At 39.5% G+C, this 26548-nt stretch overlaps 1 protein-coding gene across 1 annotated transcript in view; it reads left to right on the top strand.

Annotated features, from left to right (window-relative positions):
* LOC149085827 (sodium/potassium/calcium exchanger 3-like) overlaps nt 1-26548 on the top strand; it is a 164455-nt gene that overhangs the window by 126178 nt on the left and 11729 nt on the right. The window contains exons 6-15 of the mRNA XM_089232265.1: nt 5901-6004; nt 6092-6166; nt 10963-11042; nt 12048-12163; nt 15597-15696; nt 15822-15918; nt 22461-22576; nt 23508-23560; nt 23671-23840; nt 25297-25411. Of these exons, the coding sequence (XP_089088391.1) occupies nt 5901-6004; nt 6092-6166; nt 10963-11042; nt 12048-12163; nt 15597-15696; nt 15822-15918; nt 22461-22576; nt 23508-23560; nt 23671-23840; nt 25297-25411 (1026 nt within the window). The remainder of the gene's footprint in view (nt 1-5900; nt 6005-6091; nt 6167-10962; nt 11043-12047; nt 12164-15596; nt 15697-15821; nt 15919-22460; nt 22577-23507; nt 23561-23670; nt 23841-25296; nt 25412-26548) is intronic.

The following is a 26548-nucleotide window of genomic DNA, read 5'->3' as shown; positions in this document are numbered from 1 at the left end:
TTCCTACACTTTTAGTTTACATAAGTGAAACAAATTACCGAGTTGCAATTATATTTAATGCTGAAAAGTCTTTCGCATGAAATTGCGTTGTCGTATACCTCGATGTTTTTGAGAATCTATTTTTTAACCCAGTTGGGCTTCCAAATAGAAAACGCCACCACATATTAATGTGTTCAACGTGGTGTGTGGATGCTGTACCACGAATTCTCTGTTCAAGAAATGGAGCCAACAGATTTTACAGAAGCCGAAATAAATTTAAGAAATGAAAGAACCTCAATCTATTTGCGAAATGTTTAGTGATGAAGTACAATATAGAAGACACTGGATTTCGAGTCATCGGGTTGGCGAAAGTGAAGTGAATTTTAGAATTCTGATTTTGACATTATAGATGAAAATAATGAAATGTATGTAGGTGAAGAGTTAAATGAGTAAGTCCAGAGTATCCCCCATTTGAAACTAAAAGAGCAGCCGTTGAATACTGGCGTAGCAGTAAAAAAAATGAAACATCTCGCACTAAAAACTGTTCAAAGCAAGTATGGATTTGTAAAAAGTTTGTCTGAATGTATTTGTGGGAAAATCAAGTCAACAAATTTGGTGATAAGAGGCACAAACTATACGAAATTCAAAAATATGTTTTTCAAAAGTTTCAGGATTCGAGACGCAGGCATTTCTGCATGATTCGGATTTGAAAAGCTGGGCTTGTAATAAAGCTCCGTCCCTAAAAATGTCATTCAAAGCTTCCGGAAAATGGCTCTGCAATTTTAAACAGAAATGTAGAATTGTTAGCAGAAAAATTACTAAAATGATCTCTCAAAAGCATATTTATGAAGAGGATCGCATATGTAAATGAAGTATGTGGTTTATTTTTAAGAATTCGCTGTTGAAGGATAACCAGATGTTGAATACTGATCAATCGGGTTTTAATAAAAGAAATTCGGGAAGAATGCTTGAGTTTTTGGGTTCAAGACAGATTTAAAGTGCTGCACAATCTATCTATGCTACGACTCGTTCATATACTGTAATGCCAACTATCAGCAAAGATGGAATACTTTTATATCGTTTTTATTTATGGCTTCAAGCTGACAATATTTATAGCGTCGCTTCGAAAACTGGGAAAATGGGATTAAAAGAGAGAACTGCGCGAATATTTATCGGAAGTGTATTTTAAAAACACACCCGAGATGAAACCGTACTTTTAGTGGATTCTTGGTCACCCTTCAAAACCAATGATTTGATTGATAGTGTTACGGGCAAAATCGTTCACGTGTTTGTGATGCCACCTAAAACCATTCATCTAATATGTACAACCGCTTGATTGGTACGGTTTTCGGGTGTGATTCTCAGATTTAGTTGTGATTGAACAAATACAAATCGATTTGTTTCATCGAGACAATATTTTTAAAGTACAATGCATTGCACACAACCAGTTTTCTTCACCACGCTACGTCAACATCTGGAAATATTCATGGCATGTGCTGCGCATGCTCATACACAGAAACGCATCCTGGGTATTTCGAGAATCCTGTTGATTTCATATTTATTGCAGACAAAGCACTTGATTGCTGGAAACAAAACTGTGCATCCGAAATATTCGCTCGCTGTAGCTGGTGTAAAATATGCTCCTACTTTATACATTTCTTATTCATATTTGTAACACTTTCAATTTATAAAGAAATTAGCCTTTTCATTCGACCCGAATCAATTGCAATCAATTATATTTGTTGTAAACTATGCAAGAGATAGTACTGATGCATCTAATATGCATATTCTGGTTTTCGAGTGATACTTTTATATAAGAAGCTATTTTTTAAATATTAACGCCTCTAAATACAGCATAAAGCACGTTTTGATAGCATAAACGCATTAGATGTTTCCGTTAATTTTCAAGAATGCAAAGTCGCCAATTGATGCTAACTGTACGGGTTTGGCATCCCAGACCAAATTTTCAACATTAATTTACTCTAATGCAATTCCGCAGCTACTTTTTTCACAGTACGTATTTTGAGCCATCTACTAACGCCTATAAAATTTTCGTCGAATTCTATGAGTTTAGCTTAAGAGAGTTTCCTTGTCAGAAAAATATTCACTCGATTTGCCGGATTCGCTCCTCCTTTTTTTGGATGATGAATCTCAACAGTATGCCCTGATCGCACACTCATGAATAAACTGATATAGATGCCAGAAAACACAATTCCGATTCAGTTTCTGTCTTCGGGAGGAGGGTGTGAAACGATAGCAAATTGTCTCGTTGTCGATTGAAGGGAGGGTGTGTGACGGTTAGGGAGGAAAAGCAGGAAATATATAAGTAGCTCACGTTATATATCAGAACTAATTAGGATCTGGTCCAGGAGTCATACTTTCCCGGCCGGGCACCCCCAGGCTTCCACAGCATGGACCAACCCAACAGGGTAAAGGAACACTAATAAGGAACAGAGCCCGGGCCTTGTCTGGCCTGACAGGTGTCCTACTTTGCCCATCACTACAACACAGCTAATATCTTGTCACGATTCAAAAACTAGAACTAAATAAAGTAATATAGTGGACCCTAGTTATAACGACCATCCTATTACAACGACTGGTATAGGATAAGCCCCCAAAAGTTTTCATATAACGACTATCCTATACGTTTTACTTTCGATATAACGTCCGTTTTCGATGGACGATGGTGTTCGAGCGTCGACTGTATTACCTTGTTTGTCCTTGTTTATAGGACGGGAATGACTTTATTGAAACTGCACAAAAAAACGTGGGATGCATTCGAAATTATCCCTGGGTGTGTGTCATTTCCTAACTTCGTCGTTGTATCTGGTACGTGACCATCTTTTTAGAAGACTCTTAAATTCACTGGAAGCGATTTCGAATGGCATTTTCCCAAATACGCTGCCTTTGAAACGTACACCGACGTATGAAAAATTATTTTGCTTTCCTCTCTCTCTTATTACGTGACTAGAATCGATTCTTATCGAATAGATCTTGCTGGGTAGGAGACACTTTCTCGAAATCGATATCTTCGCTATTAACTAGAAAATTGGTGAAATAATCACTGAGGGTATCAAGGGTCTGAGTTGGAAGCTTAGTAACTGGCTATTCAAAAAATCAGTAAAAAAAACTGCGATATTACCAATATGATTAAATCATTTGAATAAACAAAAAATGTGCTACGAAGTGAGCCCATGCAATGGAGTGTTGCCCTTAACTCCAGTGACATTAACAATCAATGATTACTTCATATGCAATCTCTTTCCTCGAACATGTAGGTAGCGTAAAGTAGTGAACGATATACATCAGTTGTGTATGTTACATATTGCTTTCCACGCATCATTGGTTGCACGTTTAGCCTTGCTCCGCCATAAATAATCTGCTGTATTTATAGCAGTGTACGTTATACATCATAGTTGTACATTGCGCGTTGTTTGCCGTGCATCATCAATTGCACGTTGCACATCACTTCCTATGCATTATTAGTTAAGCGTTTAGCTTCTGCTATTCATGATGCTGGGCGTAAAGCAGTATTGTGCATTGCGCGTTGCTCACTGCGCATCATTAGTTGTACATTACTCATTTATTTGCCACGTGTCATTGGTTGTGCGTTTAGCTTTGCTCTTATGATATATCATAAGTTTTAGGTTGCTCACCATGCGTCATCAGTTTTACGTTGTTCACCCACGCATCATTAGTTTTACTTTGCTCGCCATACCCTGCATTCACCACCCGGACTCGTAGTGGATTTACACAGCATATATCATACATTGTGCATCCACAATGTGAACATTGCATCACCGATTGCACGGTGTGCTCTACTCGTCATACATCACCCATTGCATACGTTATGCATTGTTCGTCATCCTTCTGAATAGGTTTTTGGCATTGCTCCCACATATCAACGTTCGTGCTTTAATCGCTATGCAGCATCGGTTTCGCATCGCTCATCGCTCGCCATACATCATCGGTTGCGCGAATAGAAAAAAAAAAAAAGAGAGCGATTTCTTTTTCTAATAACCGTACCATCATCATCATCATCATCGGGCATATATTCACCTCCACAACCTCTTCTTTCTTTTTTTTAATTCTCGTTCGTAATGACAGGTAGACATTAAATAAAAGGGGAAGGAAAATTGAATTTCTGACAACACGAAAGGTAGAAATAATCTCTGGCTTTTTTGGCATCGTTCCATTGAATCGCGTGACTTTTGTCATGTAATACTTAATCGAAGCGAAACGACGTCCGTTAATCTCGATGAACAACGACCTCCATTCATATCTTATAAAAGAAAATAAAAAAGAAATTTTCGAGCGAATAAAATGGAAATTTTCTTTTCAAAAATCGATTCCTAAATTCATCTTAAACTTTGATTACAAAAAAAAAATATATATATTTATACACTTCTTTTCTTTTGAAACAAAATCGATTTATTTTTTGAGGCTGATTTTTCCCCGTTTTAATGAATTTTTTGTTTCCTTGGGGGAAATGCAATTAGTAAACGCATTTGCGTACTTTCATCTTAAAGATCTCGTTTTTTTCCCCCATTTCATTAGGTTTATTTTTAGGAATTTGAAATTCGATGAAAGAAGCCTCAAAGAAATCCACTTGTAATTAACATTAATTACCTCGCCATCAATGTAATTATTGGGGGAGAGCTCCAATCGGTAAAAAATTCCTTTTTTTTCCCGAATCGAGATAAAATTTGATACGTGGAAGCGATTCACAATCATGCGGTTTTCTTTTTCCCGGCTATATACGACCACTTTCTAAGAAACATGTATAGAACCTCTGATTTATGTTTTGACAAGTATTCAAGAAATGGAAAATGGCATTTGCCACCGATGCCTCTGATTTATGTTTCTGACGTGTTCAGAAATGGCGACACCTGGCATTTGACTAGCTTCCCCCAATTTATGTTCCACAAGTTCTGAAATGGTGGCATGTGGCCTTGTCACCGATGCTTCTAATTTATTTTTTGACAATCTTCTCCCGATTTATATTTTGACAAGTTCTCAAGAGATGACAAATGCATTCGTAACTGATGCCTCTGATTTCTGTTTTGACGAGTTTAGAAGTGGGATTAAACCTGGCATTTGACAAGCTTTCTCCAATTTATGTTCCACAAATTCTGAAGTGGTGACACGTGGCATTAGTTTCAAAATGTTTTTGTATTTTTGATACTCAAAAATGCATTAAAAACATAGAGATGTGGGCAAACCTTTATTTTTTCCATGATGTAATAATTCCACTTCGTTCAAATTTTTTCATCCAGTATGATATAGGGTATATTCATCTTCACATACATTTTTTTTTAGAATTTTATTGCTAAATTTTATGCGATAGATCACGCTTTTCCCTGAGGCATTTTCTCCTGGAAGCCATGTTAAACCTCCTCCCAGAATGTTCAACTTCAAGTGCTGCCCTCTGATGAAAGCCCTCAAAATTCATATTCACCATACCTCTAACTCAAAACTTACACAATCCTTTAAGGCTTAACTCCCTGAGGTCAAAAGAAAAAATTCCACAGTGAGAAAAGCAACCTACACATCTGTGACACCAGAATCTGAAAGGGGTGGATAGTATTTTGTTTATTAAATCCAGAATTACGTAGTGGCTACATGAATTGGCGGAAATTTTTCGCGGACCGGCATTCGTGGACCCAGCAGTTGAAAAGCAATGATCTGTCCTACAGCGATGTTGCAAAAAAACGAAAGCATTTTGAAAGAGTTGAACTGCCACGATTCCTGAATTAATTACCGTAGGATCGTGGGCTACATCAGATGGCTCTACGGGCACCGTATCGAGCGCGTGCGCGTCCAAAACCCCACAAGGAGGTGAGTCCTCTCTCAACGTATTTAAAAAATAATCCATATTGTTTTCTTAAATCATGTGTATATATATATTTTACCATTCCCAGGTGTGCTGGTAGCCAAAGGAGACGTAGGAACCGGGACCATCGTCGGATCAGCCGTCTTCAATGTCTTATTCGTGATCGGCATCTGCGGGATATGCGCCGGGCGCGTAAGTTTGCCAAATTAGTAATTATTGTAATTGATTATTATCTCCATTAACTACTGGACAATCAGAAAATGGACGATTTATTTGCAGGTCGTAGAACTGACATGGTGGCCGCTGTTCCGTGACTCGTCTTTCTATTCGTTAACAGTCATTATACTAATCATCGTGAGTACTCATTACAAATTACTCATTTAACTTTTACTTTCTTCTTTCCACTACGATGTACATTGCGCGATTCGTGGTGCCGCATATGATGAGGGAAACCCATTGGGTAATGAATCATCTCACATTGAACGGAAATGTGTCTTTTGTGTGGTATTAGATGTCGATGTTATGGTTGAATTTTCGATGAGATTCCCCTTGAATGTGACTGGCCTCGTATAAAAATCTTCATCTTTAACGAAGTTCTAGACTGGAATATTCTCCAATTGTATACTGTTTAGTTACAATTACCTAGTTTCATAGTCCACATGAAACTAGGAAATCTTTACGCACTCCCCCGAGCTTCCGAAATCTTCATGTTGGTTCCTAAGATATTCTAAAATGTTTGGGCTCTTTTATGAGCTTCCAAAATTTTCATACAGTGTCTCTGGCCTTCAAAAATAATCCTTCGCTGAATTTCAAGAATCTGCACGCTCTTTCCTCAACTCTTTCTGCACGCAAATATTTACAATCTTTCCTCAGCTCTTTCTGCACACAAATATTTACAATCTTCCCGCACGCAAATATTTACACTCTTCCCGCAAGCAAATATTTACACTCTTTCCTCAGCTCTTTCTGCACGCAAATATTTACACTCTTTCCTCAGCTCTTTCTGCACGCAAATATTTACAATCTTCCCGCAAGCAAATATTTACACTCTTTCCTCAGCTCTTTCTGCACGCAAATATTTACAATCTTTCCTCAGCTCTTTCTGCGCGCAAATATTTACACTCTTTCCTCGGCTCTTTCTGCACGCAAATATTTACTCTCTTTCCTCAGCTTCCAAAATATTTACTCTCTTTCCTCAGCTTCCAAAATATTTACTCTCTCCTGAGCTTCCGAAAATTTTCACACGCATCCCTGAGCTTTCGAAATGTTCATGCTTTTTTCGTTCAAAATCTCCATGCTCTTTTTCTGAATTCACAAAATTTTCTTTCCGAGTCTCTAAAATCTTTGCCTTCGCGGAGTTTCAAGAATCTGCACATTCTTTCCTTGACTTCCGAAATCTTCACGCTCATCGCTGATCTTCCAGAATGTTCGTCTGCTCTTTCCTGAAAGCGTCCATAGTTTCACACTGAGAGTTCCTTGTTTTCCAAAATCTTTTCCTTTACTGGGTTTTAAGAATCTTCGCACACTTTCTGAGCTGCCAAAAACTTTACGCTCATTCCTGGTCATCAAAAACGTCCATGCTCTTCCCTGAGCTTTTAGAATAGTCATGCTGTTTCTCTGGGTTTCCAAAATCTCTTTTACTGAGTTTCGAGAATCTTACCACCCTTTACTGAGCTTACAAAATCCACTCACTCTTTACTGAGCTTCCAGAATTTCATGCGGTGTCTCTGAGTTTCACAAAATCTTTTTTTTTTTGCTGAATTTCAAGAATATTCATGTTCTTTCCCTGAGCTTCAACAATCTTTTCATTCCCTGAGCTCAAATAATCTCATTTCCTGAACTTGACTAATCTTTCCATTTTCAGAGTTTTAAGAATATTCGCATTCCTTGAGGTTTAAGAATATTCTCATTCCTTGAACTTAAATAATCTCTTCATTCCCTAAACTTGAATAATCTTTATAATATTAATACTTTTGATGGTGAATTATTGCACCCCTGTCATCTCTCTCTCTTTCACACACACACACACACCTCGTTTTTGTTTCCTTTTCCTGTTTTATATTTTTTCACCGACTTGAATTACACAAAAAATAGGAAAGAAAATAAGATCCAACACCATTCCCCCGCGCTTTGAAACTTTAACAAAGTAAAGGCACCTTTCTGCAGCGGAAGATCGAGTTTTATATTCCAGTTAGACGAGGTTGGACTGAGATCTGTCTCTCGATTGCAATGTGTAAAAGTAATCTTCTCATTCCATAAGCTTCTAGAGAATCTTCTCATTCCATAAGCTTCTAGAGAATCTTCTCATTCCATAAGCTTCTAGAGAATCTTCTCATTCCATAAGCTTCTAGAGAATCTTCTCATTCCATAAGCTTCTAGAGAATCTTCTCATTCCATAAGCTTCTAGAGAATCTTCTCATTCCATAAGCTTCTAGAGAATCTTCTCATTCCATAAGCTTCTAGAGAATCTTCTCATTCCATAAGCTTCTAGAGAATCTTCTCATTCCATAAGCTTCTAGAGAATCTTCTCATTCCATAAGCTTCTAGAGAATCTTCTCATTCCATAAGCTTCTAGAGAATCTTCTCATTCCATAAGCTTCTAGAGAATCTTCTCATTCCATAAGCTTCTAGAGAATCTTCTCATTCCATAAGCTTCTAGAGAATCTTCTCATTCCATAAGCTTCTAAAGAATCTTCTCGTTCCTCTGAGCTTCCATATAATCTTCTCGTTCCTCTGAGCTTCCATATAATCTTCATGTTTCTCTGAGCTTTCTCTAAACTTCCAGAATCTCCATGCTCTTACGGGCTTGAAAAATTCACGTATTCTGACTCCGACCTTCCAGAATTTTCATGCACTCTCTCTGAACTTTTAGAATATTAATGCTTTTTTTCTCTGAGCTTTTAAAATGCTCGTGCGTCTAAATGGAAATTCTAAAATTTTCATGCGTCTACATTATGGAGTAATAATAATAATATAAATCTTTAGTCTATGGTCTACACCAGGGGTGGCCAACATAATGGCTAGCTATAGCGTCGCGGGCCTCATCGGTGGTGCAACATCGGTGTATAAGCCACCCTGTTATTAATTGAATTAATTAGTTAGTTATTAGACTAATTTCGTCACTAGAAATAAGAAGTTTGTAGGCAGTTTGTTAATCAAGAAATCTGCTGTTGGAACCGATAATTCAAATAATGATCACAAATTTAATTTTTTTCACTGTACTTTTACCTTGTCGCGGGCCGCATGCTGACCACCCCTGGTCTACAGTACACCATGATTCCAAAAGCTGAAGGAAAAAACATTATTTCTCAGTGCTTCCACCATCTTCACGTGCTCTTTTGAATGCCCTGTATTGATCGAGGGAGTGCTTGCAAAATAAGTTTATCACTGAATAATTTACAAAAATTGGAATTTTTTGCGACTCTCACGCGAGAAATTCAAAGACTCGAGTCATATAATTTGACAACCCCTGTTTTTTTTGTTGTTTTTTTTCTTTTGGTTTCTTAGAGAATCGATAGCCGACACAAAAGCTCGTTTTAAAGAAGAAAAAAAAAACGAATCCATCACTTCAAGCTCGTTATTATTACAGTCGATGGTAATAGTTCTTCCAAAGAGCAGCCTCGATATGAATTATGCAAATGAACGAGATTGGATTCAAGAAGAGGACGAGAAAGATGATGACGAATATTCTAGGGTCTCGGGAGAATCTAAATAAAAAGCATTCCCCTGACGATTTGCTGTGAGTTGACGTTTTTTTTTTTAATGAATTGAGTTCCAAAGAGAACAGCAATCCAATAACCCGAGCCAAACGCAACTAATTGGGTGCACTTCCGCCTATTCAGTGCGACTAATTACCGTATTGCGCTCAGTATCAATAACAATGAAATGCTCATCTCTCCTAGAAAGAGATTGGTTCGTTTTTCATATAATTCAATACTTTCAAGTCACATACTTCGTAATTATTTCTTGTAGCGAGTGGTACTTTTCTTGTGTGTGTGTATACAGCACTATTCTTCAACTGCCGGTCACATGGATATATCCTGCTGGTCCGTGAAATATTTCGTCCGATTCATACTCGTACAACCGCTAAATAATTTCAGATTTAATAAAAAAATACGATCCAGTATTTGTTTTTATTTCTGTCTGCAATTCCTATTAGAAGGTCTGCAAATTATTTCTCAAATTTTTATATAGTTGTCGGTCCGCAAATCATTTCGTCTATTTATGTATTTTTTTGCCGGTCCTGAAATTATTTCTCCTTTTTTTTGCTAACCACAAATTATTTCTACTGTTTGTGATTTTTTTCCGTCTGCAAATCATTTTCCTGTTTATGATTTTTTTCCGTCTGCAAATCATTTTCCTGTTTATGATTTTTTTTCCGTCTGCAAATTCTTTCTACTGTTTGGTTTTTTTCTTGGTCTGCAAATTATTTCTCCTTGCTTATGATTTTTTTTCTGTCTGCAAATTATTTCTCCTGTTCGTGATTTTTTTCTCGGTCTGCTATTTCTTTCTACTGTTTGTGATTTTTTTCCTCCTGCAAATTATTTCTCCTGTTTCGTGATTTTTTTCTCCGTCTGCAAATTATTTTTCTCCTGTTTAGGGATTTTTTTCCGTCTAAAAATTATTTCTCCTGTTTGTGGTTTTTTTTTCGGTCTGCAAATTATTTCTACTGTTTGGTTTTTTTCTGTCTGCAAATTATTTCTCCTGTATTCATGATTTTTTTTTTATCCGTCTGCAAGTTACAGCGGTGCAAATCTTCAATCACTACACTTTACTCATAGATCGAAAAATAGACGGCAGATGGCAGCACTAAAAACAACAAAGAAACAAGCGTCACGTTAGGTTTACTACACACACATACACATTCTAACATGTACCAATTCGTAAGAAGTTCCGCCGAGGAATATGGACGAGGTGAATGCGTGGTTTAGTATTAGTAGAGCAATATTTATGAAATTTCACGTGTGGTTATTTGTAACACATTGAATTGCCACACATTTCACTTTAAAACGTTAGCTACTATCGAAACCATCGCCGTTGCCGAAGTTAATTAATTGTTATCTCGATATGAAAATTAATCGATAAACGCGCATGCGTGCATGAAGGTGCCGCGTTTAGTAACAATTTTTTTTTCTTTTAATCCAAACCAGATAATTTTCGACAGTGAAGTCACCTGGTACGAATCCGTCATCATGATGAGCGTCTATTGCGTCTACATTATCATCATGAAGTAAGTAACAACCAATCATATTCTAGATATAAAAAAGATTCTTGGTTGAAGAGCAGTGGTGGATTAAAGTCGGTCGAGGCAAACCCCTATAGATAAAATCTATAAGGAGTGCTTGTCGAAGCCATGGGTGGAGATACGGGGGGGGGGGAGTCATTGCCCCCCAGCGTCAAAGGTAGAGTCGACTGATCTAATGTATATATAAATTGACATCATCATCACCATCATCGTGCCCCCCCCCCCTCCGGACGCAAAAGAAAATAATGGACTCCTTAAGTTGGAAAAAGGTATGAAGTCTGGGTTTTTCGGGGCCCTTTAGAAGTCGGGGTGCCCGGTGCGCCCACTGTTAAATCCGCCTCAGTTGAAGAGCCACGGTCTAAAGCAAATCAGACTTCCAAACCGTTTCAAGTTACGTACATGAGTTTCTAGCATTTCTTTGCCGTTTTGACTGATGGTGAGACTTTTTGAGAGTCGAATTTTTTCTGGACCATAGCTCTTCATCCTCTTAGCTTGTTCACTTATAGAAGTGGTGTGTAAAGCTATCTTACACACACACATAGGGTCTCAACTAGGGAAGAGCTAAAATCCCCGCGTAAAAGCTAATGTAAAAAACGTTCGCATCTCATTCTGCCCTGTGGCCCCCCTGCATTCAAGGTACGTAACTGGGAAGAGCGTAGTGCACTGACTAAATAGTAATAGGATAGAAACCGGGAGGCACTCGGAATCTGTCACGCTAGATGTCTATAAGCATTTTGTCCCAAAATACACATACGAGGTATCCCCGAAGGTTGTTGAATTGACACTCATCTTTTATTTTACTGTTCGTTCAATTTTTTTTTTTTGGGGGGGGGGGGGGGTGGGGGGATAATGGCACCAAAATTCATACTTGGTCACATGCCAAGTATATTTTTGAATGTTGTTGTGATTCTGTGTTATCAGCCAACGTTTTCCTACCATATGATTCCACCACAATGTGGGTCTGATGAGCCTTAATTTCTGTTCTCGCAGATTCAGCAATGACCTGCACTTGTGGCTTTCAAGGCGACTCGGCATTGAAGAGGACAGCTCATCGGCGGCGATTGGCATCCTCGAACAAGGCGACAAGAAGAACTACAGTTCATACGGTGAGTTTATTATGAAAATAAATTGAAGGCGCTTGTGCCATAATTTTCTTTATGGCTCTTAATATTTTTATTATGTGTCCAACAAAGCGGACACTCGTAACACCGCAATCCGTATTCAGTTCGATATGAAGAAAAGCCATAACCAACGTGATAGAAAACGCGCAATTCGATCGCACTCGAAATCAATGAAAGTCAGTTTACACTGATGAATTCAACTGCAATTAGGACCTTCGGGCCAGTTTGTGGTGACGAATTCAAGTCACTCGTTATCAGTTTTCACCAATACGCATCAAAATTAGATTTTAACGAGTCTTATCGCTATTGAAACTCCCGGGCCAATTTGTGCTGACAAATTCGATCACACTCGGAACTTATGGGCCAGTTTGCGCTAACGAGTCTAATCACTATAGAAATCTTCGGGCCAATTTGTGCTGACGAATTCAACCACACTCCGAACCAATGAGGTCAGTTTACACTGACGAATTTACGACACTCGGAACATTTGGGCCAGTTAGTACTAACGAGTCTAATCGCAATCGAAATCTTCGGGCAAGTTTACGCTGGCGAATCGGACTCGAAACTTTCTGGTCGGCGTGTGCGTATGTGTGTGCGCACGTGTTGAAAAATTGAATCTGACTCGCACCCTTTGAACTAATTAATGCTGACGAATTCTTATTTGAAACCTCTTGGGACAGTTTGGGGATTCTCAATTCAATCAGACTGAAGCTAATGGGTGAAGGCAAAATTGGGACAAGTTAAATCACCCTCGAAACCGGTGAAGGTCAGTTTACGTTGTCGAATTCAATCGGAATTCGATGCAAGCCTACGACTGCAAAAGGCGTAATTTAACACCAAAGATCACTTTAAGTGACTCCTTATACCTAATAATTTCGCGGAGCCAGTGGTAAGTGTCAAGTTTGAAGTGAGATAATGGGCTATAACGCACCGTATTTGTGGTTAAGAGGGAATCTTACATAGAAAAGCTGTTTTGAACGGCCGTTCCGAATCTATAAATATACCACAGACATCGGCTCCGTTTCCCACAGCACCAAAGGACAGACACATGCTACCTTGCACACGTTGCTCTTTAGGCGAAATCCATGTCTGCGTGCTTGAGTGTGTGTATGTGTATCTCACGGTGGTTGCCTAGCAACAGCTCTCCCAACATCCTCCGAGTCCCGGGATCTTGCTCCGAGGCATCTAGAAGGTCGCTGAGACGAGATAATTAATTATGAAGGGAACGAGAGACCGTCACACTTGAATATTTCAAGCTCCCCTCCATCTTTTTTTTTGCTGGTCCATGGACTCTCTTCAAGAAGAACATTGTCAGTCGGCAATAAAGTCGACGTTAACATCAAAGTTTTAAGAAGGAAACACATGTAAGATAGATGAAGAGTGAGACCGAATGACACCCTTGTTTCTTTCCCAACTTCTTGGGATTAATCTGAATTTATTCTTTGCGGTTTAGAAGATGGATTCCTTTTAACTATCTGTGATTGTATGCGGCCATTTTTACTCAGTGACAACAATACAGAATCTTGTTGGGATTTTTTTTGGTTTGTTCCTTCTCTCTCTCTCTCTCTGCATTTGATCTCCTAATTTAATCTCTTCATGATCATCACGGGAGTAATATTACGTCCAAACACCAGTGGAATAAATTCAAACAAGTTCTCTGTATTTTTCCCCCTCTCTTCACCATCGCGAAGCTTTATAGCAACCCTGTTATCAATTGTGTATTATCTATGGAAGTTGCTTTTTCTTTCCCTCCTTTCTTTATAATGTATCTTTTTTTCTATATACTATACGTGTAAGAGAGAAAGAGAACACGTAGGGTGAGGGTGAAAAAAAGAGTCCTCTCTCTTATCAACCAACCTTATCTATTTTGTTTTCTTTCCCTTCTTCCTTTTTCAAACGTGCGGTTAGTTACCATATTTATCGCCGATTCGTTAAATAGAGATAATCCAAATTTTTTGCCGAAACCTTGTACATGAAATGGTTCATGGTTAATGGAACCTTTGAAAGATCAGACACATCCCACCTCATATTTCCTGATGGTGGTGTTTCTCAAAGTGGCAACGATGTAGACAAGTCGATGACGAATTCAATCGCCCTGGGAAAACGATGTAGACAAGTCTGGGATTATGAATTCATTTTCGCAACCGATGTAGACAAGTTTACTCTGATAAATTCAATTGCCTTGGGAACCAGTGCAGGAAGCTATGGAATGACGATATACATTTTTTAAATTATACATTGGAAATTTTACATTTTATAATCGGTGTAGGCCAGGCTGGAATGACGAATTCAATCGAATTTTCGAAAACAGTTTCATCCAGTTCAGTGTGACGAATTCAATGTTGGCAAGGATGGGAGTACGAATTCAATGTGTGCAGGGCTGGGAGTACGAATCCAATTTTGACAAGACTGGGAGTACGAATTGTGTGTTGACAAGACTGGGAATACGAATTGTATGTTGACAAGTCTGGGAAGGGAATACGAATTCAATGTTGACAAGTCTGATTATACGAATTCAATGTTGACAAGTCTGATTATACGAATTCAATGTTGACAAGTCTGATTATACGAATTCAATGTTGACAAGTCTGATTATACGAATTCAATGTTGACAAGTCTGATTATACGAATTCAATGTTGACAAGTCTGATTATACGAATTCAATATGTGCAAGGCTGGGAGTACGAATTGTATGTTGACAATACTGGGAGTACGAATTGTATGTTGACACAAGTCTGGGAATATGAATTCAATGTTGACAAGGCTGGGAGTACGAATCCAATTTTGACAAGACTGGGAGTACGAATTGTGTGTTGACAAGACTGGGAGTACGAATTGTATGTTGACAAGTCTGGGAAGGGAATACGAATTCAATGTTTACAAGTCTGGGATAACAAATTCAATCGAATTTTCTTAACCGATGCATTCCAGTTTACGCTGATGAATTTGATTAACGTAAAAACCGGTGTAAACAAACCTAGTATGGAATGGTGAATTTTTCTTTTTCCAAATTATACATTGCAAATTTTATGTTTTGTAATCGGTGTAGGCCAATCTGGGATGATGAATTCAATAGCCCTGAAACGATGTAAACAAGTCTGTAATGACGAATTCAATCACTTTTCTGGAACCAGTGTAGGCCGATCCGTGATGACGAATTCAATCGTCTTTTCGTAATCGGTGCTGGTCAGTTTGGTTCGACTGATTCAACCGCACCCATAACCGACTTGGGTCATTTCATGCTGATATGTTCAACCACACACGTACATTTTCGTACTTCGCATGTAGACCGAATTCGTCGAGTGCTGTCTGTAAAAAAAAAGCTTCGAGCTAAATGCCCGTACAATAAACTGAGCATATGAGTTATTCATTTTTACTTCCACTTACCTACATTTCAATCTTATGTTTGTCATTCCAGTGCCCTTCAATAACGAGATAGATGACTGTGCAGTTTCAGCCAGATTCCACCAGAGGCCGCCAGCTGACGAATTCATCAGAGATTCCAGGGCCAACACCAGGTAAACACACTCGTATACAGAATAAAAGTGTTTTCTAAAGCTTCGTAGTTTTGGTCTCATTTCGGTGTACCAACATGAACATGCAGGGTGCGGCTTTGGTTTATCCATGTCGAAATTCGTTACAGGTTGTCGCTGTACGATGCCGCATTGCAGATCATGATGACACGCTACTTCCGACCGACGACCCGATTCCGAGCTGCTGCTTTCCGTGTCATGCTCGAGGTAAGTTCCCCGAAAAGGCATTTCCTCTTCAGCCGGGTCCCCACCAGCAGAATTCCGCAGAGCAAAAACCGGTTTTGAGACGTGGCTCCACAGCACGGGAGATTATAATGGTCTATTTTACGCAGTCACACCCCAAACCCAGTTTGAACTGATTTTCTCTGAGCAATTCTGCAGGTGTGAACCTGTATTTATCGCACCAACATCACGAACATCATCACAAGCATCCAAGGTGCTTGATTTCATACCCGGAAAAACTTGATTGATACTTCAATTACGTAAGTCTTCCCAGTCAAGAAGACACATGATACTGATCTTGATTTAGGCATCAGTCACAGTGAATGATCAAAAGGGGTGACCTAGAGAGTGTACAAGCATGGCAGTCAACGAAAGGGTGTCCTAGTGAGCGAAGGACCAAGAGTCACATAAAGAGTGTGGAAAAACATGAGCGAGCAAAAGAGTGATCTTGAGAGCGTGTATGGATGGGGGTCACCAAAACAGTGACATAGTGAGCGAGGGGCGAAAAGAGTGACCTATAAAATGTGAAAGCATGTGAGAGACCAAAATAGTTACCAAAGAATGTGCAATCATGTGAGCGACCAAAACAGCGGCATATAGAGTATGCAAGTATGTGATCCAAGAGTGATCTAGAGAATGTGCAACCATTTGGGCAACCAAAAGAGTGAGTAGAGAGAAAGATGCGAGGGTAGTGAGTGAGAGCCCATCATACATGATGCCCAGTAAGCATGGGAATCGTCAAAAGAGTGGCCTTGAGTGTGAAAGCATATGGAGTGAACAAAAAAGTGACCAGTGACGAAATGAAAGTGGCGAGGGGCCAGGTCAATGAGTGACCAAAAGGGTGATCTACAGTGTGTGTAAGCATGGGTGTCACCAAAAGAATGACCTAGTGAGCGAGGAACGAAAAGAGTGACCTAGGGCACTTTTCAAGCGTCGGGCCGCGGCGTAGCACCGGGCCGTGAGTGCTTCGCACTTTCATTTTTCCCATTAATTTCTCGTTAATTGTGAGTGACCGGGCTTTTCACTTACACAAAAGAGATTTACCGGGCCGCGGGCTTCCAAAGGTCGAGAACCACTGACTTAGAGAGTCTGAAAACTCGTAAACGACCTAAATAGTGTTACGAACTATGCAGGATAGATGGCGCAATTCTTTATCGCAATCTTCTGTTGGCAACGAGAGTTGATACCGGTTTTGGTTAACCGCAAGGATGTGCGATTGGGGGAGAACTGACGGAGGGCGTGTGTAGAGAAAATTCCACAGCGATCTACTCCCAGACAGTGGCACCACAAACCTGGTACAAGGAAATAGAAACTTCGAAAAAAAGAACATTCCACAAATTTCTATTTCTTAGTACCAGGTTTGTGGCGCCACTGTCTGGGAGTAGATCTTTCTGGAATTTTCTCTACACGCCCTCCACCAATCGCACATCCTTGCGCTTAACCGAAACCGGTTGCCAACAGAATATTGCGATAAATAATTGCGCCATCTATCCTCCATAGTTCGTAACAATAATGACTCAAGCTGCGCTCATAGTGGAGCGAAGAGGTACGAGTTACAAGAATTGTGACCAGGAAGAAAAAATGCATAGGAGTAGAGGAAGAGATATCTGCACAGTGTGAAGGACGGTGATGGAGAAAATGTGTGTGTGTGTGTGTGATCGGGTGTGTTCTGAAATTGTAAGGGTGTGATGATGATGATGATCGACTCCGCAGAAGAGTGAAACAAAAAAAAACGAAACACGCGGAGCAATCAGCAGATCGAGATGAAAGGAAACAGGATTGTTCAAGTCGCGCATCTCATTGAGTGACCTCTTTCTCTCCTCCGCCTCGCTTCTCGAATATGTTCGGTGTAGAACAAAACAATGCAATTGTTTTCGTCTGTAGTCTCTATTATGCACTCCCGTGCCTCAGACACAGGGTCCCATTTACGTGGGGAACTGAGCAAGCTATAGCCCAGGACGGCCAATTTGAGCAATGAGAAACTTCAAAGGGTGATGAAATGTGTATATCCCACAAGCGGCAAAACCATAAAAGCACACTTGGGCATTCTAGTGAGCACCCGGTGCTCGCAAACAACTTCAAAGATGTCGAACATAAAGAAATCCATTTCATGTAGTTTTTTCTGCTTCTAAAAAACAAAACAAAAAAGAGAAATATACACCCCCATGTAGTTTCCCCAAGACTCGTGTTTTCCGAGTTGTGATCCGCCACCGTTTTTTAAGCTTCTTTTCGACTCGGATTTCAGTTTTTATTTGTTTTTGTGTGTGTATTGCCAAACTTCCCACGCGCTGATGGAAGAGAAACGACACTCGATACGGAAAAGGCTTTTCTAAAGCTTCTCTCGTTTCCTTCTCTTTAAGTAGAAAAACAGAAAATTTTCCGAAGAAAGGAAAACTTTTGCTTCTAAGGTTTCACTTTCGGCCATCTTGCTTCTTCGTCCACTCCCCCTACCGGTATATATATGTTTTTTTGGTTTTTTTGAAGATGTTTGCTAAACGTATGTTTATGTTGTACCAGTTGAAATACAATCGCTCCGCTAATAACTTGTCATTCGTAGATGTCTCATTCCAAAAATAGATTCGATTCAGACATTCGTCATTTCGCAAATCATTTACGCCTTACGTATGATTCATTTTTCGACGTAGGCACCGGAACTTAGGGGTGAGGCTGTTTTAGCCTCCCCACCTCAATAAATTTCGTTTAAGCGATCCGACCACGTTTTAAAACGTCGTTTTTGAAGAAAATATCGATTTTCATTTTTTACTAGCTGATACCCGGCGACGTTGCCCGTCCCGTAAAAAATGTATATATGTATAGCTTATTAAATTATTTCTTAATCAAAAAAATTGTCTGCATCAAGTAAGGAAAAATTACTTTTATTTTTAAATATTTTAATTAAAAACTTCAGACAATCGCTTGTGGATACACAATATTTCTTGTTTTCCCATCTGGTGTGTAGATGTACAAATTTTTCGGATTTCCAACACGCGAACAGGCAACGAAAAGCTGTCCGTGTGAAAAACAGGGCTCGAATAGGTTGATACCTGCCACTTCTAACGACTGGCCTTGCGCTTTGTTGATTGTCATGGCAAAAGCTAAACGAACCGGGAACTGTAATCGCTTTAAAGTGAATGGAATTTCTTCAGTTATAATTGGGATACGTGTAATGAAGACGTCTTCTCCTTTGGCACATCCAGTTAAAATCGTTGCTTCAGTGATGTAATCCTTCAATTTCTTCACACAGAGTCTGTTGCCATTGCAGAGTCTTGGTGTCTCCAAATTTTTAAAAAAGCATTATAGGTGCTCCGACTTTGAGGGTCAAGTTGTGTGGTGGCACACCCGGAATATCCAAAGAGTTCAGAAATTCTGCAGGATACAGAACTGTCTGCGCTGTGTCTGTGACAGTGTCAACCGATTTGTAAGATGTGGAGTCTCCCGGAATAGTTTTTAGGACTTTTTCGTTGATCTTGTTCACACTGTCATTTTTCGGTGCCGGAATCGCATTCTCACAAAGCCACTCATGGTTTCGGTGATTTTGTTGAATGTTTGGTTGAAGAAATCCCGAGCAGTGCCGGGTATTTTATAGTTAGTTTTTTTTTTTTTTTTTTTAATTTTAATTCAAGCATCAAAAGTGTACATATACAATTGATAGAGTATACCCAAGGAGCGAGGAATGGCTCATACTGGATATTTAATACATAGACAAATCGTCTAACAAAGTGAAAATAATACACAATAGAATTATAGGAACGGAAAAAAAGGGGGGGGGGATTAACAAGATATATAATTAAACAGTGACAACCATGGTGGTGGTGTTTTGAGTAATTAACATGGAGGAAAAATTTACAAGGAAATAAAAAGAAAAGTGCTGAGGACGTGTAAGCTCAAGGTGAAGAGAAAAAAAAATATATATATATACACACAAATAAATTCAAAGGTAAAAAAAAAACAAATTAAATATATATACACCATAATTAAAAAAGAAAAAAAAAATTCAAAAGTGTTTTTCTATGTTAGTCTCAGATAAGAGATAGGATTTAATTAATTTTTTGTAGGTAGGCAGAGACACATTCGTATCTAAATTTAAAGGAAGTGAATTATAGAACTTTGGAATAATATATGTAAAGTGTTTTCTAGCTATTGTTTTGTGTATTAGTGGTAGAGTGTAAGTACTATTTATTCTTGAGGACGAGCGAGTGGTATTAAAGTTAAAGGAAAACTGATTTTTGCGAATGAGCAATAGTGATTTGTAAAAATAAAGATGGCGAAGGGGTAATATTTGTAGGCGGTTATAAAGGGCAAATGTAGGCGAGTGATAATCATTAGTAATAAACCGTAAAATTCTATTTTGAATAGAAATGATTGGTTGAAGATTAGTAAGGTAGTCGCTGCCCCAAGCAAGAAGACCGTACATTAGATGGAATGGAAAAAAGCATAGTAAAGTGTTAATAAAAATGCTATTAAAAAATTAAAGTTAATGCTATAAAATTTATTTTGTGTTTGTGCATCTATGTTCTCTATACAAATATACAGTTTTAGACCAATCGTCGCAAAAATTTTGCATATGTACCAAACGGGACCCGACTTGAACGATAGTCTACTTTAAAAGTTCCCGAGAGCAGGGCAAAAAATAGACAAAAACCGTCGGGCAACAATGTTTCCCTGAACCTCAACAATCACTTTCGGAATAATTATTTTGGTTACCGTGGTTTCCCTAGCAATGTGTTTCAGACATGTGTGAATATCCCTTTACAATGATCTGTCACTTCTTTAATGGCTGCCAGTATTCTAGATAATAGTTTATTCCTTTATAATGGTTTGTCACTTTTTCAATCCTCCCAATAATTGAAGAAAACCCTGGCAGCGCCGGGTATTATAGCTAGTGTGTGTATATATATATAAAATCAAATTTTAAGCAAATATATTATATTTGCTTAAAATTTTACATAAAAATGACTTTTTGCATAGAAAATGGCACTCATTTTAAGACACTTGCTATCCAAAAAATGGCATTAAATTTCACTAGAGTGAACCATTTTATAGAAAAGAACTTTCGAAAAACGTACTCAGGTACCTTAATTCACAATAGTTAAAAAAATACACAATGCATCGAATCCTCTCCCCCCCCCCCCCCGCGTATGAGCTTGAGTTCCGCACATACGGGACGAGTGGCGACTTTGAGTCCATGATTTATTTATTCATGTCGGCGCCTTATTGTTTGAGACACTACTACTAAACCACACATGTGCACCTCGTCATTATTTCTCAAGGATTTCTAACGAATTTGTACATGTTGAAAAGTGCGTGTATGTGTAGTGAACCCAACGTGAAGTTTGTTTCTATGTAACGGAGGGTCTTCGACGCATGGCCCGCGGGCGACATTTGGCCCTTGTGAGCTTTTCGTCCTTTAGCACGCCGATCATTTCCAGGAAATGGTTGAAAACGTTGAAAAATTATTCATTCTAGAATTAATGAAAGAAATAATTTCATAATTAATGAAAAAAAAGAACTTATAAATCAATCAGAGAAACAATTTCGTAATTTCCGATAGAAATATATTTTTCGCTACCAATAAAAGAACAACTGCATAATTATTGAAAGACATTATTTTAAGTTACATTGAGAAGTAAAAATAATTTCAGAATTACCGAAATAAATAATTAAAGAATCATTTAAAGTGATTCCAGATCAAAATTAATCTCAGAATTAATTGATTTCATCAAAAAAAAATTTCAGAATTAGTGAAAAAAATCATTTCAGAACTAATCAAAATTGATAATTAGTGAAAAAATTCAGAACTAATCAAAATTGATAATTAGTGAAAAATTTCAAAACTAATCAAAATTGATAATTAGTGAAAAATTTCAAAACTAATCAAAATTGATAATTAGTGAAAAAATTCAGAACTAATCAAAATTGATAATTAGTGAAAAAATTCAGAACTATTCAAAATTGATAATTAGTAAAAAAAATAATTTCAGAACTAATCGAAATTGATAATTAATGAAATAAATGATTTCACAAAATAATTAAAATGTTTCAATTAGTTTCTGTCCCTGTTTAACTCGGAACCCCATTGGCCCCTTTCTATTAAGATGTCACTAAATTACCTGATTTGGTAGCCCGTGATTTTCATGGGAAGTTTGAATTTGTCCCGAAGTGTCTGAAAGGTTAGAGACCCCCGATGTAATGCATAGCGCCCGGAAGTTCGGGCAGAATGACATAAATGGCTTTTTTTTACCTGTTTTCAGACTTTTTTTTGTAAAAAACGGGGTTTTTTTTTTACTTTTTCCTTCCATAAATTATTAATTTTAAATTTTTTTTGTCTCGCTCACTTGAACATTTGTTCACGTGCTCACTGTCACTTTCTCGATGAATTTCCCTTTCAGTGAGTTGCGTGGCGTGAATTGTCGGTCAATTTATCGCACACGGAAGCTTGTATACGTTTCTGGAACACCCTGCAGAGTATATAAGATTCGTATTATTGCTACATATGCAAATTTATGATGCGTTATTAACACCTACAGCACGAACGCAGGAGAAAAGAAGACGCAGATTGGACAGCCGGAAATAGTAAAGTGCAATCTCAGGTCTCCGTCGAATCCGCCGACATTTCCAAGTGGAAAAGCGCCAAAAGCTTCAGGTATATCTGGAAACAATTTTGCAAACCGTTCCGATAGATGGCACTGACGAAAATCCTTTCAATTTCTGCAGAAATTTTCAGGTTTCGACAGCTGGTTGATGCGGAGATGAATTCACGAAAGAAAACTGCCCGAGTTTGGTCTGACCGTTCGTGAACACGGTCCCGTTCAGCGCACACGAGCCCAAACGAAAGAATTTTGTCACCTTTGTAGCGTAGTGGTCTATCGCGCTCACAGGGCAATTGAGAGGACATGGGTTCAATTCCCCCACAAACAGACAGTTTACTTTTCTTTCTTTCCTTAATTCATCTTCGCATCAGCCAGCTGTCGAAATTGAGAGGATTGTCGAAATCGAATCCTTCGTATGAATAGCGGAGAATGGGATATCATCTTAGATTCTTTCAATGCTATGCAAATTGGGGCCATCAACGTGGTTTTGGTTTTTCGAATTCCAACAAACTAAAAATCACCAGCATTACCAGCTAAAAGCATTCGCCAAATAAACCAGTTGCAAAACCGCCGTCTTGTGGTCGGCTGAAGTTGGTTTTCTGTGGTTCCCAACTTCAAGGTGCGAATGCGAGCCGATCTCCCCATTAAAAAGTCTCGCCACAGAGAGCAACAGGCCTACAACGTAACAAATATTCAATCATTACACTTCACTCACAAATTGAAGTATAGATGGCAGCACTGAAATATCAAGTACAACACTAGCTACAAACTCAGACTGTTAGGTGCACTCACTTTGTTCCAGACGCTGCCACGAAGCTGGGCTGGAAGAGATCTCGGCAACGGGATAAGTCCGGTGGCAGAGACCCTGGCGTTCATTCATGCCGCCGTTTAGACTATCATTCCACATCAGCGCCATCTGTCGGAAATATTTATACGTAACTTATGTATCGAACACACACTAATGCAATCTTTCTTCACCAACAGCACATCGATGGGAGTCTCGGGAGACTCAGATTGGAAGAAGATCCCCAAGTCTGGTAAGTGCAGAAACCATTTTCCAGTCCAAATCTGATAGGGCTCTTAAGGCTCGAGACATCCCCATGCAAAAGCCCCAATCTTAATAAGTCGAATTGTGTCTCCAAAACAGAAGAAGGGCCCCTGGCGATCTTCAAGTGGGTGATGCAGGCTCCTCTGCTGGTCGTGCTGCATTTTACCATCCCAGACTGCCGGAAGGACAAGTGGAGGAAATTCTTCATGTTAACCTTCATCATGTCGATCACGTGGACGGCCATCTTCTCGTACGTCATGGTTTGGATGGTGAGTTCTCCCTTCCCACGTATATCCGCTTGTTTTGTATTTTCCCCCGAACATCCAGTGTCCATAGAATACGGCTTTAACATTGGATACTTTTTCCTTCGACGAGTGAAAAATACATCCAAACTCAACAATAGCAGTATGTAATGTCGCAATGAAGCAACTGTTAAGAAAACTGGCGAAATCCAAGCGTAACGTCTGTAGTGAAAACTTTTTCTTTGATCATTTTTGTCGCACCACGGTCATTTTCTGCACACGGGGACTAATTAGACCGGGACCTACAATTTATTGCCGATTCCGAACGGCAGGCTTGTTTCTTATACTCATCGAGAGGTTGGTACGCTAACCCCTCGATGGGGGGGGGGGTCCCTGCGGTAACAATTTTTTGCTGCGGTCAAGTCGCCGTTTTTGTTGTACCCCTGTGTCAGGAAAGTTTTCTGACAAGGACGAACCGGGTATCGAACTCGCGACACCTCTAAACATCCTTTGGCGAGTATCTTATCGACCGGGCTACCGCGCCTAAACTTTTTCTTAAACACTGCGTACTGTTCGTCCTCAATTTTAGTCATTGCCCACATTGTGGGACTGGACCGTGTCGTAAAAACAAGCAGAATCCTATACTCCCCTTTCAGATCCTGTGCGCTCAAACGTGTGTGAGGGTTGATTTTTTTTCACCTCAAGGAGTTCATAGAATATATACGTGTTATCGCTGGCGTCAAGGCTGAACTCACTGAGGGTAAAAAAGGTTCAGCGAGAAAAAAAAAAAGCAATCTCTCTTCCCCCCCCCCCCGTTTGCTAATACTGGGCCTGAAAGAACGTCTATCGGAAAACAATGAATGTGTGTGTGTGTGGACGCCTGTCATGAAAAAGTGACGGAATCCGAGCGGATCGCCTATCGAGAGCTGTCGAAATTCATGCGGAACATTTATTGTGAAAACTGATGAAGCGGAGCGTTTATCGGGAATCGACGCAATTCCAAGTGGACGTCTGTCGGGAAAACTGTCAGAATCCGAGCGGATCAACTATCGAGAGTGCTCTCGACGCTCATGCGGAACGTTTGTCATGAAAACTGAGTTTTAAACGTTTTTCGAGAACTGACACCATCCGGACGGAGGTCCGTCGTGAAAACTGACGGAACCAGAGAGGACCGCCTATGGAGTGTTGCCGGAATTCACACACACACACGCGAAACTTTTATCGTTAAAACTGACAGAATCCGGGCGGATCGCCTACGGGAGCTGTCGAGATTTCTGCGGAACGTTTTTCATAAAAACCGACCGAGTACGAGCGGAACACTATCCGAGAACTTTCAGAACCCCAAAAATTTACGAAAACAATTTCATTTCGATTCGGAAAACACTAACCGCTAATGCATTTTATAAAGCCAAGTCATTCTGTTAAGCCTTATCTTCTATGTGCATTCGAAGATGTATATTAAATGCGTTTCTCGTTTCCGCAGGTCACTCTTGTAGGATACACTTTGGGAATTCCCGACAGTATTATGGGCATCACGTTCTTGGCAGCTGGGACCAGCGTACCCGACGCATTCGCCAGTATCATCGTCGCCAGGCAAGGTCGGTCAGACAGACATTTTTACAATATTTACAAACTTAGTCGCTTATGTTTGAACGAGCCTTCACCAAATGCTCACTTAATTTTAACCACTTATCTTATGCAGGGCCGTAACTGGGTATTTTGTCGTAGGGTGAGTCTCACATGCAAGAGGTGCCCATAAATGCTTCATCGTACCAAGCATTATTACATCATTATTGACAATAGGTAAATGTAAATTGGAAGTCTATTACTGCAAACGTTACCCGGTGGTCCACGATGCTACTGTGACCACCCTGTTCGGTTTGGCTACGTGACCAAGGCAAGTGTAAGAGCAATCAATCTATCGCGATATTTGAATAGGCGATCGCAATTCAGTGAGCACTCTGAGTTGGTTTTACAACATCGTAAATCTTTGACAACTTGAGCGCCTCACGTCCCAGTGCGTGAACGGAAAAAGGCAGGGTTGTCTCCAGTGGTGTATATGGTATCGCACTTGCCCGCTTTGCAAGAGGATCTGGGCTTGATTCCCGGAGGAGACCAGACGAATTTCCTCTCCAAGTTCACCTCAGCATAATATCCAGAAAAGGTCGACCACCTTGTTTGTGGAATCTTAAATGTCCATCAACCCCCCCCCCCCCCATCGAAAACTCGATGTCATTAATGATCAACTAGTGATGCAGCCATCGGGCTCTTCTCGTGAAGCTCTTACATGTGCATGAATTTATGACGCGCGCCTCATCATTTATTCACAAGCGCCTCCTTTACCCTGGTAACAAACAAGTCTTCGGAAGATATGGGAAGGTGTCGTTTTCTTTTGATGCGCCTTCCGCTTTCTAAAAAAAAAGCCATTCTATCTTTTTTTCTTCCTCCTTTTCCTATAAAATATGCTTGTTTTCGCCATAAGAAACACGGGCCTCATCTCATCTTTAATTCATGCGCCCACGATGCGCCATTTTTCGCCAGAGAAGCAATAACCAAAGAATTAACAAGCAGTATATACAGTATTATAAGAGACCCCCCCCCCCCAATCCATGGCAACGCAAAGGCTGAAGTTCTTTTGGTGCGCAAACTTCGGTTTATTTTTTTCCAATTAATTTTGGAAAATTGAAAACGTCACGAGGGAATTCGGAAAGGCTTTCAGTTCTCTATGGAATAGA

Source organism: Pholcus phalangioides, unplaced genomic scaffold, assembly GCF_987345545.1.
Source record: "Pholcus phalangioides strain wild (caught in Gottingen) unplaced genomic scaffold, Ppha-v1.0 ptg000005l_1, whole genome shotgun sequence".
Classification (NCBI taxonomy): Eukaryota; Metazoa; Arthropoda; class Arachnida; order Araneae; family Pholcidae; genus Pholcus; species Pholcus phalangioides.
Note: the sequence above shows the minus strand (reverse complement) of the source record. Positions and strands in the feature narration are given on the sequence as shown.